Here is an 18054-nt window from a genome sequence, read left to right on the forward strand (position 1 = left end):
AGTCACCTTTGAGAAAATATTTCTTTGGTCTAACAAGACAAATGTTGAATTTCTTGGAAGTCTTGTCTGTTGTAAAACTAACTTAGCATTTCAGAAAAGGAACATCATACCTGCAGGAAGTGTGATGGTCTGGGGCCATTGCTTTGCTGCATCAGCATCTGGACGATTTGTTGAAAGATTTGCATGAATTCTGCTTTCTGGCAGAAAACCCTGAAGGAAAATGCCGAGCCATCATTTTGTGACCTTAAACTCAAGTGAACTTCAGTTACGTAGCAGAAGCAGGATCCAAAGCACAGCTGCAAGTCCACTTCTGAATGGCTAAAAAAAAAACTAAATCAGGGACGTCCAAAGTCACTCGTCAAGCAAGCAGACCAGAGCAGTCTCCTGCACGTCTTTGTTCTCTCCCTGGTTCAACGTACCTGGATCAAATAATAGCTCATTAGTAGGCCTCTGCAGAACACTGACATGCTGAGGAGGTAGTACCAATACCAGAGAACAAAAACATGCAAGATACTTTCTCTTGAGGATTGACTTTGGACACCTTTAGACTAAATGAAAACCAAATTAGCATAAGGTAAGGTAGTACATCTCAGTTAATGTGACATATGTTCAGGTTGGTTTGGTTAGGTTTTTTCTCTCTCTCTCTCTAATAAATGAAGTCATCATTAAGGCTCAGGTTATTTTTGATAGATTAAATGTGTGCAGTGACCTAATACATTTAGTTATGAAAATAACTAAAAGGAAAGAAAACTGAAAAAAAAAAATCATGGGGCAAAAACCTTTTCACAGCCGATTAGATGACCAATTAAATACTTTTTGTACATAAATAATTGCAACATTCCCCATTTTGAAAGGAGAGTTAATTTTAATTTAAAAGCAGCATCAAATCAAATGTGACAAAAGCAGCACAACATGTCAGATGAGGCTGAAAATAAGTCATGTTACGCATATGAGGATCGGATGTTTAATTTGGCAATGTGCTTGCTGTCTTCTTTAACCCAAGAAACAACCAATTTAAATTTAAATGCATAACATCTACATGCATTTGTAGAATTTGGTTTGTGGGCCCAACTTTCTGTGAAGAAGATCACCTCATTCCTTTCCTAAACAAAGTTTAATTGAACGAGCTTAAAATCAATCACTGATACGTGGTTATTATTTTCTGAGATGTTATTTGTGAACAAACTGAACTCAAACACAAACAGCTGAACTTGAAGCATCATGCTGTAACTATGGTAACAATCAATAAGATTTTATTTAAAAAAGACAAAACTTGCAAATCCCCCTTTTTAAAAAAAAAATATTTTAAAACTGTCCACAAAATAAACTAGCATTGTCATCCTTCAAAAAGCAAACAAACATTTTAGATATGGGCTGTATTAAAAATCAAGCATTTATGGCAGGCTCCTAATGGTTTGGGAGAACTAAGCAGCTGCTTCTTTCGTTTATGCCTTGGGCCAGTTCTGATTTCGAGTCTGTTTACGTTAATACTGACTCAGTTATCAGCTTTGAATTTTTTAATGTTACCTAAAACGGATACTTTAGGTTGTATCGCTGTGATATTCTTAAGTAGAGACCATTAGTGCACCGTTGCCTACATGAGTTGGGAAATTTAAGTGAGAAAGCCTTGGGCTCTTTTTGAAGTATTCACCGCATCTCCTCATGCCCTGCTTATCCGAGACAGCTGTTATAGGTTGGTGCATGGAAAACGGTCCAATCTTTGGAGTGGGTTGGGAATGCTCTACAGAACAGGAACGGGAGGGGAGGGGTAAGAAAAAAAAAAAGTGACTGAATCCACCTCTCTCCTCCCTGTGACGTCGCTCGGTGTGGACCCGGGGTACGCCGCTCTCTGGTCCCGTCTCAGCTCCGCTCAGTCCACCTCACCTGCCGCCTCTCAAAGCTGCGGGGGAGACGCGCGTCAGGGTCGGGCTGCTGCTCCGAATACCCGGCTTTTTCTCTCTCTCTCCCTCTCCCTCTTCCCCATCTCCCTACTACTACTCCACGCCACTCGTCTTGTCCCACATTGTGAGTGAACTGTTTCCACACTGCGTGAAGAGAGCAAGGACAGGAACCGGTCGCTAAATTAGAAAACAAAAGGTGGCAAGAAGATAAAAAAAAAAGAAAGAAAGGAGGGAGGCAGAGAAGAAGAAGAAGGAGGAGGAGGAGGAAAGAGGTCGCTGCGGTCCTTCTCCTTTCAGCAGTTGCTGAATCTCCCACCGAGAAGATGCCGAGGATAGTGTGCGTGTTGGCACTTCTGGCTGCGGGGCTGAGCGCCGCTCACAACAAAGGTACGGTAGGTGAAGGGCAGCCTGCTCCGGGCTCAGCAGCTGTTGGTGTGGATGTGTGCAGAAAAAAAAAATGTCCCTCTGACACTGATAACTCCCTGCTGATCGTCCCTGATTGCTGTCCGATTCTCGATAACATCTCTGCTCTATCCCTGATCACCAATGGCATTTCAAGGTGTTTGCTTTATCTCCTGCAGCTTGTCTGTGCTGCTTAACAAGGTGACCTGTTTTGGTCCAGATCTGCTATCGTTGATACATTTACTGCTCACGTTTCTGTAAGTAAAAGCTGGATGTGGGAGAAACGTTGTGTTATTCAGCTCTGTAGTGCACGCCTGCAGGGCTTCCCTGTTGTTTGAGACTGATAGGTGGAGTTATGTAGGAGGAAAGCAGAGGATGCGAGGCAAGTTCTGATAAAACTGCAAATATACTGAATTGAGTTTTTTTTTCTTTCTTTCTTTTTTGAATATGCAAGCTTTTATATTTGGAACATCAGTGGTGATAATGTAGATGTGATGAGCTAGATGCCTCTTGGTAGTCGGGACAGTTCAGATCAGGAAACGTTAGGAAAATCTCTTCCCCAAAAGTAGTGCCGATCAAAATGTCTGTGACAAGTACACACAGTGAACTTAAAGATCCCCGTTTTTTCCCTTGTGCAATAGCTGGTGCTTAAACTTTAATAAGACGTGAATTATTAACGTCTGACTAATCCGATTAGCTCACACAAATGTCAAAAGATGAGAAGAGTAGCCCCCTCCCCACACACACACACACACACACACACACACTCCACAAAGCCACAGTCATACAGCAAGACAACATCCAGATGTCACAAATGTGCACCTCACTGTTGGCACTTTCTTGCTTCACTTGCTGAACTAATTTTAGTCCTCACCCACCCGCTGCTCAGTTCTCCAGTGAGAGTAGCGCGTGTCGTGGGTAAAGCTGCTACACGTGGCAACAGGTTTGTGCTAATCAACTCCCCTTGGACCCCGGATGAGCTCTTCTTTTGCCGTGAAATAACAAGTTGACATCTGTCAGTTTCGTCTGGCGGGCACAGGAGACTCTGCAGCTGCAATAAGCTGCTCATCCTCCCTGACACAGCAGCCAGCCTCCACGGGTTTATTGTCTGCGTGTGGAGGAAAAACAGATGGAAATAGAGCCGCTGCAGGCTGTGTGACCTGGACAAGAGGTCAGAATTTTGCCCCACGTCCACTTGCAGACACCCAACAGGATGACTATAATGTGCTGTGCTCGGGAATAAATTGATGCATTGGCCGGCTGCTGCCTGTTAGGAAACTGATGGAGTTACCCAGGTAACTGTTTGCAAACTGTTAGGCCTGGAATAGTAGAATGAGGCACCGATGTCAAGGTATACCGCGGCTTCAAGACTACATTTTCCATCATACTTTTCTCACTGTTTCAATTCCTTATAAAAAAGCTCTGAAATACTCTGATTTTTATTTCCTGCTGAAGGAAACAGTTGCTGCACACTGCCAGTCGGCTGGCTGAAAGAATAGAACCGAAATAAAGTAGAAGCAGCCTTTCTGTCCACCAAAGGGGAAATCCAGGTGTAACGGCAGCATTCCACATACAGATTCACACAAAAAGTTATTAAAGTGTTCAAAACTAGAAAAAAATAGAAAGAAAGAAGGTTACTACAGCTTTTTAAGCAGCTATTATGTAGCTGAATGCAGACTTGGAGCAAAACAATAGGTCATCTATTTAGGGTGCTAATAATAAAAATAATTATTTCATTTCTAGGGAATTGCATTTGAAACAAATACCAAACAATGCTAAAAATATAGGGATTAAAACAGTAGAACTCTTAAGTAGTCCTGTTGTATTCTCAGGCAGTACTTTAGAGGTATGCAGCAGCTTATAATATAGTAGCAGCATTAAGAATAATTGTTGCTTTTCTGTTTTGATAAAAATACAAGGTTTTACAGTTTTTTTTTTGTTTTGTTTTGTTTTGTTTTATTGTGAAATTTCTTGATTCAGGCAGGAAACTAAAAGTACTCTCTGCCAGTCTTAAAATCAGTGATGAACAGCAAAGAATAGCATTAGCATGCTCTGCCAATTCCAACAGGTGATACTGAGTAAGTTGGAGTCAACTGCATCCTCGCTACCAGAGCAGATAGCCTGACTAACAGATCAACTAATACCAGCTCGAAGTACTTGTTTTTCCATAAAGAGCAGAATGACTAAAATGTAATATTCTGTACAATAAGCACCTGACGTTGAAAACTAAGATTATTTTATTTTTGCTATGTATCAACATATTACATAAAAATATTTTCAGAGCAGGAGAATTCTTTTTTTTTTCTTTTTATAATTACAAGTTTCATGTTTTTGTTTTAAGTTTTTACTAAATTTACCAATACCATGAACGTGTGATATTGTTACTGGAGGCTCTCATACCACGAGAACCTCACTTGCTGCTGTCTGACCACAACGGTTCATATTGTGGAAGGATTTATTATGTTTTCCATCCAGTGCTTGACTGTGAAGTAAACAAATTACTCCTGAGCCAATGAAGGTGGAAAAACCAGGCGCGCCACAGTTCTAATTGATTCCCCGGGGCCACTGTACAGAGCAGTTAAAAAAAAAAAAAAAAAGCAAAACAAAACAACAAACAAAAAAAACCCAAGCCCGATGTCTCCAGACTGTCTATCTGTGGCTATGTTGGTTCTTGCAATCTTCCTCCAGTCCTGTTACAGTTGACAGAAACAAGTCATTTCCCATTTCCTCCCACTGGAACTGTTTCTGCATTCCAATTTTTTATTTATTTATTTTTTTAAACACGGACTGAAATAGAACATTCATGTCGTGTGCAGGAGAGAAATCTTGACTGTGTGGTGCCAATAAGCGAAGCTGTTCTCCGGATAACTTTGAAGCGCCGCCACTCCTGTTTAGCCACCGTCTCATTCCAGGAAAGCGCGGAGCGGATGTGCACGTTGCTTTAATCACCGTTGCCGTGGAGTCCCTCCATAACCTTTTTACTACTCACAGGCAGAGCATTCATGTGTGTGTCTAGATACGTGTGTTCGCCCACTCCTGAGTATGTGTTGTCGGTAATCAGAGCTTGAAGCTTTAACATCCCTCCGTGTGAGGGTGTGTGTGAGTGATAGAGTGCATCCAACATGGTGACAGCCGCCAAGTATGCAGAATTGGGCGAGGAGGTGATGTCGTTTAAAAAGGAATTATTGCCTCCGCAGATGCATTCTGCGGCTCAAACGATTTTGCCCTGACTGAGCGTGTCGCCGCGCGGCGAGGAGACTCTTTTGGCCACGAAGCAGAAAGTTTTCTTGTCTCTTGTGTCTCCTGTCAGTGCTGCCCAGAGCCTAGCTTTTGTGTAATTCCAAGCAATATGACCTCTGAATTTAGATAGCTCATTACCAGCAGTGTATTTTAATTCTGCTTCCCACCATAAGACTCTTTGTTAGTGAGACTTCTTTTTGCTGCTTTGTTACGTCCAGATGAACACACTTTACATTTTATCTTGTTGCAAAGCTTGGAAACGGCTAGGATTTTATTTCCCGGGCTGTTGGTAGCAAGCTGCTGGGACTCTGACGTCCCACAGTAAAGGTTCCAGGATGGATTGAGGCAGGCTTTATAATTTATACCTCTCCATACGTTATTGTACATGTTGCATGGTGTGTGAGGCGGTGCTATTGTGAGTGTGTGTGAGAGAGATAAAGCAAGTCGAGGTTCCCATTAGCAAATAAAAGTGGGGTGTGTGTGTGGGGGGGGGGAGCAAAAAGAGGTAGATTTATGCCCCCTCTTTGTCGGGAGAAAGTGCATTATAGAGGCACTCTATAAATCCTCCGACGAGGCTGTGACACGGGACGTGGCACAAATCTCGTCCGGCTCATCCCGACCGGGGGATGCGGCGCTCGGCGGAACAACACAGATTTGTTTACAAACACTTGCTTTCTCGTCCTTTGACAAAGCCCTGAACAGCCTTCTGCCTTTTCAGGGCAAGGAGAGCTTTGCGGCTGCCGGGTCGGAGCCGCTTCAGGCTGATCCCCTCACAGATCTGCAACTATCAGAGACAAAAAGTAGACCCAGGGTGGATGAGTCAAAGCGGAAGATGGAGGGCTTGCTCAGTCCTCTGAGAGCTGATGCTGAATCTGTTTTTATACTTATAGCAACAGAAGAAGGGGGAAAGTTATTCACTGTGATTCACATCAGGTTCACATGAGAAGAACAATTAAATCTGATTAAACTTAAGATATTTAGTCCGCTGTGCTACTGATTGTTAAAATGAGTGTGAACCCCATGGTGAGACGAGCTGTCTCGGGCTTTCAGAAAGAATGTTTAACAAGTTTTGTGTCTGGTAAGGTCCCAAAGCAATCTGAAACCACATCCTTTTCTGTACAGAACACAGTCGGTGGAAGACATTCAGAAGAAGTATGAGCATAACCAAATCTACTTGTCACACCAAGTCCACCCTGAGAGCAGGCAATGATCTGCTAAAAGAAGTTTCCAAAAGCCTTAAAATGGCACCTACCTGATAGTGTTTGTGTGAAAGTTCATGCCTATACAGACACTAACTGTTGAGGTGTGAAATAAGGAAACATTTGCTCTGTACAAAAAATACAAAGGTCAGACTCAAGTGTGCCAGGAAGATAACAGACAGAGACCAGGATTTCTGGTATAATAATCTAAAATTAAGCATGAGAACAGAGGATATGTTTGCATAAATCAAATACAGCAGTCCAGGAAATGAACCTAACGCCAGCTGTGAAGCATGGAGGTGGAAGTGTAGTGGTTTGGGAATGCTTTCCTGCAGCTGGCTAACTCACGGTCATACAATCCACCCTAAATCCTACTGTGTATCAGAGGATGCTTGGAGAAAATGTAGGGCTTCCTAACTCTTTGCTTAGCTGGAAAACACATTTATGCTGCTTTCATGGTAGGTGAGATGAAACCATCTGCTTCATAGTGATATATTGGTTGTGCAACTTGAACCTTTTTTTTTGACTGCAAGCTGTGTGAAATACAGAGATTACAGAGCAGTGCATTGTCATATAAATTAAACATAGCATTAAATCCAAGGCTGACTAGAAATATTATTGTACTCTACCATCTCAAGATTAGAAGATATAATATTTACAGTGGCATTTTTCTGAAAGCCTCTTATTGTCATTTGCTTTGTGGTCGTATCTAAGGTTTTCCTTTTGTGTGTGTGTGTGTGTTTTTTGTGTGTGCTTCTTGCATTTTAACTACTTCGTCCTCAGATGTGGAAAGTGGGAGAGAAGGGAGTCACAGTGGGTGAGAGCACGTAGTTCAGCTGCTGACAGAACAGGGTGCACCTTGCAGTAAGTAGGTGTCTCATCTTTCCTTCACTTCTTTTTCTGCCTTTGCTTCCTTTGAGTGGTCACAGCTGACCATACTTGGCACCAAATGTTCAGGCTGCCAAGACCCATTGATTTGGCCCACAGACAGAGAGAGAATGAGTGGGAACATTTGATCACAGATGAGACAGGATCTTTTTTTTTCTTTTCTTTTTTTTGTATTCGCAGTATCATGTTGGAATCTCAAGTGTCCTTTAGGGAATCAGAGAGGTTGGGGTAATTGGCAGATCAGGGAATGGAGAGATGAGATCAGGTTGAAAGGTCAGTTCTTAACCAGAAAAAAAAAATCATATTACAGGAATTTTGCTTGAGAGAATATCAGATGATCAAAGCTGCAGTGTTTCTTATCTGTGTTGTAGTTCAAATAAGTCTTGATGGTATTTCAAAGCTCTTTACACAGGTATATTAATAAAATGATGAAAGTAGGATATAGTTGTTAGCAAATATTGACCATTGCAAAACTGAGTACACTGAGACCACAGGAGTAATGAGATGTCATGGATCAAGATCCCACAATATTAAACTGCCGAAATATTTCGCAGAGTGCTGTCAGAGGTTAGAATATGACTTTTATCTGGTGAAATAAATGTAGACCACTATTACCGGCCCACAGATAAAGTGAGTCCATCTAAACTCTTATTTTGAAATACATTGTTGCCAACTTGTATTGAGCGACTCCTTTTCAAAAAAAGCGACAACCAATAAATCTAGCAACTTTTTCTGTGTTATTGGAGACTTTAGTGACAACATGTGAAAGCACCAATCATCCTGCAGTTGCAGCGAATCGGTTAGTGTTGCTGTGAGTCCGAAGAACTTACAGGTGGTCAGTCTGACCGATGGCAGCCTCGTCATACAGCAAACCCAGCCTGCAGTCAGAGCAGACAGGAGACTCGTTTCAATTAAGGATTACAACAGTAATCCTTAATTGCAACATTACAACATTATATATATAATGTTTAATGTTACGCAACATTTTTATTCATTGAAACTGAATGAATAAAAATAAAACTCTAGATTTGACTTATGCAATTTCAGTCAATGATTTATCTCCTCCGCTGTGTGTCTCCGATAAGTGTCTTATTTGATACTGATTTATGTACATTAGATTCAGGCAAATAAACAGTTTATAAAGTTTATTTGTAATTCTAGACAGGGTATTTTTTTTAATCACATTTTGTCTTGCCAGCAGTGAAATTCCTTTCTTCTACTACCAGGATCAAATATGACCAAATATTCAAAGTAGGAAATTACATCACCAATCAATTTTTAGAAGAGCCCATTGCGATTTAACTTACTGAGGAGATAGCAACAGTGAGTTGCCGTTGAGTAGCAGAACCAACTAAGAAAGCCTGATCATTACTTTTAATAAAGTCATGATGATAAAATAATGAAGGGTTGCAAGCACTGTTTGAGAAATGGTGTAATAATTAACTGATAACATGGTTAAATCTATAGCCTTCTCCTGGTGCCAAACCATAGAGCTGCTCTAGTTTTTTAAAATGTTTGTTTCCATGATTTTAATAAAACACAGCAGAACAGTAAGAGAAGCTTAACCTCTTATACCCTCAGGGGGTATAAATAAATTTAAACTTAACATTTTGGGCAAAACCTTTATGCGGAATAGTTTTTGAAAGATCAAAGCCTCTTTTAGCGGATAATAAAAAATAAAAAAAAATTTAAAGGCACGTGGAGCCTTTGTTTACAGAGCGAGCCGAGGTCACGTGGCAGCTGGACCCACCGGTGGGTCCGTCGGGTTCTAGGGGTTAAGGCCTAAATTCTACATCCCAGTCTGCTCAATATGTTATTTAAACAACAATGAAAGACGGAAGATCTGGGGTTTTTTCCCCTATATGCATAACCAAAAGGAGGGGGGAAACATTACTATTTCTTTTAATTCCCTTCAAACCTATTTGCTCCTCCGAGGCTGTTGTGAAAACCTGATATATCTGAGGAGATTGCTGTTCTTTTACGGCAGGGCCCACTTTGTACACTGCGGCTTTAAAATCAATCTTGGCTGCATTTAAGCATCTCAAAATCTAAAATTCTTTGATTAATCAAACCAGCATGAAGCTGGATAATTTCATTGTGAACAGACATTCTTGAAAACACAGCTTGTGACTGATGAAACTCAATTGTGTTTATAAAAAGTACAAATTTTCAACAGCAGACTTTTACAGTGGACTGAAGTATAATTTGTCATCTTGTCTTGGATATTCAGTATGGCATGTCTCCACATAACCAAATTCTCTTGACAGTTAAGTTTTCTTCCACTGTTTAGCTTTAAAGTGAAAGTCAAAAAGCTATAACAAGGAGAATAGATAATTATCTGTAAGTAGTTACTCTCAGCTCAGTGACTTTACTTTAATCACTTGTTTTCACTGCAGCCTGTATAAATATGTATATGTTATCACTTCACTGCCACTCTTAATCTCCACTTCTCCACATTAATCAGCTCTGTAAAGTTGGCAGAAGTGTCTTCCCGCTCTCTAACCATACTGAATGCACTCTTAAGAGCTCTGCCAGACATACAAGCGACTCCTTCTGCCACCTTCTTCAGCGCTTCTTTAATCCATTTGTTCCCGCGCTCCAATCACTTAACTCGGGTGCAATCTCACCAGCGGACTCTCCTCTGTTATTCAGTGTGCAGTGATGACACATGAAGAGAGACACACATGGGTGTAGAAACACACACGCACTCGCTGATGACTAGCGGAGGGTTTACTCTGACGGATAGCGTCTGACCTGTCGCTGTACAACAGCCGGGCGTGGCTGACCTCCGAGAAAACGATCACTGGGACAAGATGGAGAGAATTGCAGGTGCTGTGAGAGGAGGGTCAGGGAGAGAGAGCTGAAGATCTTTGTCTCGGTGACTCATAAATCTTCAGACTTAACAAGTGGGGCACACGGAGTCGAGAGCAGGCTCCTTGAGTGGACAGAACAAGAGTGGGCGACGAATGTAGATGTAACAATTTTTGCTCTTGTTCATGGCTGTTTTGCCTGTAACATATTATGAAATATATGTTATGAATTGCTGGATGTGACAGCATATGTATTGTCATATGTCTTGTTGAAGTAACAGTTTAATTGTTTTGGAAGCCGCTTGATGCGCTCTTTAGCCTAGACTTGTTGCCAGGAAACAAGTAGAGATTTAAGGATGCCATTGATCTTGGCAAGACAAAAGGCTGTACAGAAACAATAACTCATAGTTTTATGGTGAATACTTTATTGACTGAACGAGTAAAATGTCAAGTCAAGTAAGCATTAAATAAGCTCTATTTGTTCTTTGGAGAATCACTTTTACAAATTTGACAAGATCTTGGGTCTTTCCTGACATGTTGGTGATACGCTTTTTACACAATCAATTAAGAGAACATCTATATTTATTACTTATAATTCTATTCAAGATAAATATATTTTAAATCTTTTTTGTCACATAGGGAATATGGGAGTAACAAGATCTCATGGCACAAGAGCTCACACTATTAAATGGGCACAATATTTCTCATAGGAATTAAGTCTGACTCATGTCCTGCTGCCCAGTGGCGATGAGGATTTGACTTTGTCCGGTGAAGTAAGTGTTGGCTAATTAGCAATAGGCTCATGGACATCAAGGTGAGCCCTGTGGGCTTCTAAAAAGCATTGCTGTGCCAAAAGAATACACTAACAAACTTTTATTATAGTTTGTTTTGGACAACTTAATAATGGCTTGTAAGCGTTCTTAAGAGTAATGCTCCAGGCTAATGGTCAAACACTAACAACTATATTCCTCTGAACATAAAGTGATTTTAATGTCATATTTTCTGTCTTCCTTAAGTCCTCCAATGTTCAACTTTCTATTTTGTTTCTGTTGTTTGTTTCTATTACCAAGCATGAATGCAATGTACCCATGTTTGGTTTTGGTTGCTTATTGTCAGCTGAGGAACATAGCATTATTTTTCACCATTTGAACTGTAATGTAAATTATAAATTGTTTCCAGTGCTGTACAATAGTCTTATATATATATATCTGTTGCCTCACTCCAATGATATTCTGTGTATTTTCTCTTATCAGTTTAACCTTTTAATAACCATCAATATTTGACTGGTACTGGTATCGGATCATTTGGAGCACTTGTTTCAGACCCAAAAATATGATCTTTTCTCTACCAGTAAATGCACCGTAGCTCAGAGCTACCTGATTTCTTCTAGGTGGAAGTGTTACTGCAGGTACTAGACTCAAACCACACAATTTTAGAAGCAATAAAATGGTTAAAAATGGAGCAAGAAGAAAGCTCAGGCCTGTAAGAAATGATGTAAAAATGAACTGCATTTTTCTCATTCTGTCTGGTATGGAATTTTTAGGAAATGTTGAAGCTAGTTTAGTGTTGTTTTCATGTTTAATTGTTCTCCCTGATCCTGAAGTTTTCTTGATAATAATATTGCATATATTAGTCATGTTTTCTCAAGTCCACATATTCATCCCTCCTACTGCCCAAAGTTGCTGTTCATTCTGGGATTGAATAAATACCTGTTCCTGGCTCCTCCAATCAAAACGTCTTTGCTGTTTTGTCCTCCAGTTTTCAGTCACTCCTTGCTGCGTCCTCCTGTTTGTGATTGCTGAGGTCCTGTCATGCAATAAAACTTTAGATTTTTTTTTTGTTTGTTTGTTTTGCTGATACTATGTATAATTAAAACTCACAGGATTAATGTTGGAGACAAATGTGGAATTTATTTTTTTATTATTATTATTAAAGACATCTTTGGATTTACTGAAGTTGGTGTTGACAGTTTAGAGCTTTACAAAAATCAAAGATTAGAAAAGGCCCACAAAGTTCTAGCGCTTCTTTGGTTACTAAAAACGAGTATGTGTGACTTCTTATGTTGCACAGGAAGCCAAATGTTGATTGAATTTATGCAAAGGTTGTCTGTGTTTCCCTCCCGGACCTGTTATCCCCCAGGCCCAACCTCAGAATAGGGGGAAGAATTGTAAGAAAGTAATTAAGAATGTATTCCTTAAAGAAATGTTGATTGCAACAGATACAAATTAAACTTGCAAAATTAGACAGAAAGACTAAAGTTGCATACTTCATGAACACTTATCCACAGACTTACACTGATTGGATGTGGGGAAATGCTAATGCCGTGTCAGTGCTAAAGGCAGCTACATATTCAGGCCAGCTTCACATAAGCATTACTTCTCTTCTTTAGTACTTTTAACAGCGTCATACTTTCCCAAGTCTCAACGTATAACGCCATTGGAAGCATGAGCACCATGCATTTGATAAAGGTTTGAGGTTTGATACAAACACCACGGTCCTATTAAATGCTAGTCTGTCACTGGGCTCAATTTCAATTAATCCATCCATTTCCCCAGGAAGCCAACAGTTGCCCGTCCATATGCTAGTCATTTACAGGCTGAGCGGGAGTTTACTGGAAGAGCTTACCTGTGAAATCACACCATTCATTGGCTCATTCTAACTCGAATGCTTTCTTATGGACTCACACATATAAACCTCTTGCCAAGATTAAAAAAAAAAAAAGTTCAATTCTAGATGTATGCACTTAGTGCTGAAGTTTTTTTCTGCATGTGACACGATTCATCTGTGGTATTCAGTAGAGGGTTTTGTGAGTTTTCGTCAGCATCCCTGGTGTCAGTCCAGCTTGCACGCAGAAGCTGCAATGTCTGCCACTCTTCTGCAGAGGGTGGCCACTGGAGAGGAGCTCTAATGAGCTTTTACCTGTTTTACTTAACTGTTCTTTTATGCTCACATCAAAGGCCTGCTGCCGTCTTTATATAGCCACTGAAATCAGTAGAAATATTTATCTCAAAAGCTGAAAGAGCAGGGTGCCAAACACTTAGAAAACATTTAGATTTACACATTGTATTATAAAGGCTCCGAAGGCAAGATTTTATGCGAGAATGATGCAGGTCAGGGTTGTTGAAAGGCTTTGCAAGAGGCATCTCCGCTATTGTTTTTGACAGCAGAGAGTGTTGCTTTTATCCTCCTTTTGAGAAACTGCACATTTTCAGGGAATCTCTTGCAACAGGCGGATAATAGGCCCACACTAAGCCATGCTATGTGCTGTCCTTGGTCCTGGAGCGAGCCAATGACACTCAGCAAGGCACTGCTTGAGTGGAGCTATCCATTGTGCACCAGAGTCTTTGTCCTCACGCCAGACAGTGTGAGTGGGAATTTGCATTATTTGGAGGGATGGAGCTGTATGGGAAGGCTACAGGGACCCCACAGCGTGTTGTGGTCAGGATGTGGTGGGACACGGATGAATGAGTGACAGATGGTCGGGCAGAAATAACAGCATGTTCTGCTGCGTGCGTCTATTCAGTGTTTATAACATGTAGTCTGGAAAAAGGTGAGAAATGATTGTGAGACTGAATCAACAGATTTTCAAACATATTAGTGCCAAAACAAACTGTCTCAATCTCTCATTATGCAGAGATGACTTTGCAGCTTCCAGCAACTGCTCACATGTTGTGTTTCTGTACAGTGTGTGGGGAAACGAACTGCGATTCTGATGTTAGAGTAAAAATAACAGGGCTTTGATTTATGGCATTCAGTATTTACATGTGAATGATTCATGATGGTGTCATTGTTCTTAAATGTTCTTAGAGTAGCCCTGGTTTTTCTAGGGTCAGACAAATTTGCTCAGCCTAACAACCTGGTGTTGGTTTCACAACCTGTATATTTTCCTACATTTAGCAAAATTGTGTCCCACAAACATTAATGCATTTTCTGTCATTTATGTGACAAACCATGGCAAAATAGCACATGATTGTGAAGTTGAAAAAGAATTAGAAAAGTTCTTTTACAAATGAAAATCTAAGCAGCTTGGCATTGGTGAACAAACTTCCTTTGTATCTATACCTGCAAATCCTTTTGGGTATGAATGGTGCTAGAGACTGACATTTTTGCATATTTTTAGGTCTTGCAAGGAATTTAAATTTGGATTTAGGTCTGAACTCTGATTAGGCCAAGACACAAATATTCTTTTTTGATACCATCCTATCCATCTATTCATTGTTTGTCGGCATTTGGAGCACCGATGGTGGTCTGTCCAAACTTTTTGAATGACTTAACTTTGTTTTAATAATTTTCATAGCTTTTTTCCTGACCTGTCTGATGTAATCATTGGTGTCCTGACTGACTCCTGTTAGTCCTGTATGCCATTTTGATACAGTATTTTTGTTTTTTTACGACTATCAGAATATTGTTTGTTAAATAGAAATACACACAACACCCTTCCAGATATTGTGGTCTAGCACGAAAAAATTCTGTAAAATACATAGAACTTTGTGATTATAAAGGGACAAACTGTGGAAAAAGCTTTGGCGGGGTACTGCATCTGTGCCCTGTGGGTGTTTGCTCAGTAGCATCAAACCGCAGCACATAGAATCTCAAAATAAAATGTTCAGTCTGAGTTTCCTTGGCCAGTGCCCTGTGATTCTCTCAAGCAGGTTTTATTTTTCAAGCTGCAATAGAAATCTCTGGCCACAATGACCCATGAATCATGCAGCTTTATGAAGTGCATATGGGGAGCTACGAGTATTGCACGCACAGTGAGTGTGTGTACCACAATACACGAAAGACAATAGCTGAAAACTTGCAATGTGCCCATTTAAGATAAAGACCTTCATTCCAGGACGAATCGCTCGCTCACGTGGCCATACGGATGCCCAAACACATGCAGGGATGGAGGTTCTGAGCAGGTGTGACCATCTTTATAAAGAAGGTCTGTCATGGACGCAGCAATTTTCATCCTGTGCTGTAACTGGGGCACCAACACACACCTTCAGGTGGAATCACACATGCACACATAAATATCTGCAAAGGTGCATCCCAGGTTCCCTTTGGCTGTTGCACAGACTCGGTAATTGCATGCTCAAATGTGCGTGTGAGCGCATTTAGGTGTCGAGGTCATACCCCGAGGGATGTGAACTCTCGGATCAGGCTTTAACAGGATGCTCTGGGCCTCATTTGTTCCTGCGTGTTTGGAGAGAAATCTTGATGGGGCAGAACAACAAATAAACTGCAAGTCTTTTTTATATTTTTAAATTTTTTTACAATACTTTAGATCAGATAGCACATTTTAGGCACAGCTTTGACTCACAACGTTGCTCCACATCTCTTCATTTTGTGCTCCAGCTCTGCTGCAGACGGCAGCCTGGCGGAAGCAGCTCCGACTGTGTTACCAGGAGGAAGATCTGGGTCACTGTATGCCTCCTCCTCCTCCTCCTCCCACTGCTTTGCATCCTCTCTGTTCCGTCTTGTCCGTCTCCTGTTCTGCTCTGTATCTGCCTTTATCTTGTCCTAATCTGTGTCTTTTCCCCTGTCTGCCTTTGTCGAATCTCGGAGCCAGTAATATCAGAAATTCTATCTCCTATTTTTCTGTTTTATGTTACTTCAATCTATAACCCTCATCTTTCTCCATGCTCCCACAGGGATTTTTTTTCTTATTTTTTTTCTGGTGCAGTATTAACATGGAGGTAATTACTGATGACGAAGCTTGGCCAGAGCTGATCATTTTACTCTCTCATTCCCTCAGGATCTTTCTCTCTCTTTTTCTGTTTCTGATTCACACTCAGTCCTCTCTCTGTTTTTCTTTTTTTTTATTATTATTATTATTCTTAAACAAGAATCCCCACAGAGATTCTCCTTTTGGAAGGGCATTGGGTTAGGGACATTTAAAAGCTGAATTCTTTAATCCAGACCCTCTTTAAATTCTGCTCTCTGAGAAGCTTGTGTTGACTTTAGTTGAGCTGTGCTTTATCAGGGCCAAACATACCCTGAAGAGGCAGAGACGGAAACTCGTGCAGAAAAAACACACAGGCTGGCATGCAGACAGGGTCTGTGTTCATACGGCTAATTATTGTTTCTGTCCTAAAAACATAAAACCATGGAAATAAATTTGTGTGTTCATTGATTATGTGCATACTTACAGTGTACCAGTATTGATTTTCAGATTTTGTTATGCCACAATCTCAAACTTAACTGCATTTTATTGTGATTTTATCCAACAGACCAATACAAAGTAGCACCTATTTGTGGAGTGAAAAGTATTGGAGTTTAACTGACTAATATTCATTCTAAAACATGAATATTAATTGATCCAAGCTACTCCTTTGTAGCTCTGGCTGCACGCTTTGGATGTCGTCTCCCTGACCAGTCTGAAGCGCCATTGCTGCCTCGAACATCGTTTCCTCCAGCGTTCTTTTTCATGTAGCGCCATCCATGTTCCTGTAAACTCTGTCCAGCTTCCCTGTAGAAGCAAATCCCTCCAGCATCAGCATATGTCACTGTGGACATAGTGTGATCAAGATGATGGCCAGAGTTGTGTATAGCAGATCTAACAGCTTGTCCACTAAACATGGCCGTCCTTCTCAGCTGGGCATCTCTGCAGCTCCTCCAGAGTTACCACAGGCCTCTTGGCTGCTTCTACGAATAAGTCAGGTTTATGTGGAGAACCATTTCTCAATAGGTATTTAGTTGTCGGAGCAACATTTGCAAAGCATGGGATATGGTTTTATAACCTAATCCTGCATTGAACTTCTCAAAAAAACATGTAATCGGCTTGCATATGTCTATGACATTCCTTTGGTATGTTCAGAACTTGAGGACAAGAGGCTCTTTCCCACTATGGAACGAGCGACAACTGGACCTGAAGGTATTCAGCTAGTCTTTATTTAGCGGCACAATTTTAAACACCTTTTGAGGCCTTGAGAGGGCATCATATGAAGGATGTTCCTGACGTGTTGTTGCAGCCGTTTTCCTATATTTTCAGTTATAGTTTTCAGTTAATTTGTCCAATGAATTGCACTGACTATACTGTGTTTTAACATATTGCTGTGACATATCAATTTAAATCAAAATGCTACTATTAATGAGATTTATTTCAAAAATTATAATCTAAAAAAATAAATTACTTTATGCAAATAAATGGTTATGTGTGTACAACAAATGGAGACAGAACTGCCATAAGAGACACAAGCTGTCTTTATAAAGTCCCACAACTCTTATTCTTTGTGTTTAAACATCTGATTGTGGAAACACACTGCATGCCAACATAGATGCTGTAGACTTGGTATTGCTGTGTGTGAAGGTCACTCATTTCTCTCAGGAGCACATCATTATTAAGTCATGAGTCCAGACGGCCTCACTCATCATTTCTTCGCATTTACTATATATATATACTGCTCAAAAAAATAAAGGGAACATTTCACTTTAATTTTGTGTGTGGCTCCAAATCCAGGCCTCCATTGGTTAAAAAATTTGATTTCCATTGATGATTTTTGTGTGATTTTGTTGTCAGCACATTCAACTTTGTACAGAACAAAGTATTCAATGAGAATATTTCATTCATTCAGATCTATGTTATATTATTTTAGTGTTCCCTTTATTTTTTTGAGCAGTGTAGTTTAC

The 18054-nt window shown here is 40.4% G+C and overlaps 1 protein-coding gene across 1 annotated transcript in view; it reads left to right on the forward strand.

The window, feature by feature from the left end:
- Positions 1 to 1800: 1800 nt before the first annotated feature.
- Positions 1801 to 18054, forward strand: part of LOC103140714 (calsyntenin-2) — a 311418-nt gene continuing 295164 nt past the window's right edge. Inside the window, exon 1 of the mRNA XM_007555973.2 lies at positions 1801 to 2288. Within this exon, the coding sequence (XP_007556035.1) occupies positions 2225 to 2288 (64 nt within the window). The 5' untranslated portion in view covers positions 1801 to 2224. The remainder of the gene's footprint in view (positions 2289 to 18054) is intronic.

This window comes from Poecilia formosa, unplaced genomic scaffold (genome assembly GCF_000485575.1).
Source record: "Poecilia formosa unplaced genomic scaffold, Poecilia_formosa-5.1.2 Scaffold74, whole genome shotgun sequence".
In the NCBI taxonomy this organism is placed as follows: Eukaryota; Metazoa; Chordata; class Actinopteri; order Cyprinodontiformes; family Poeciliidae; genus Poecilia; species Poecilia formosa.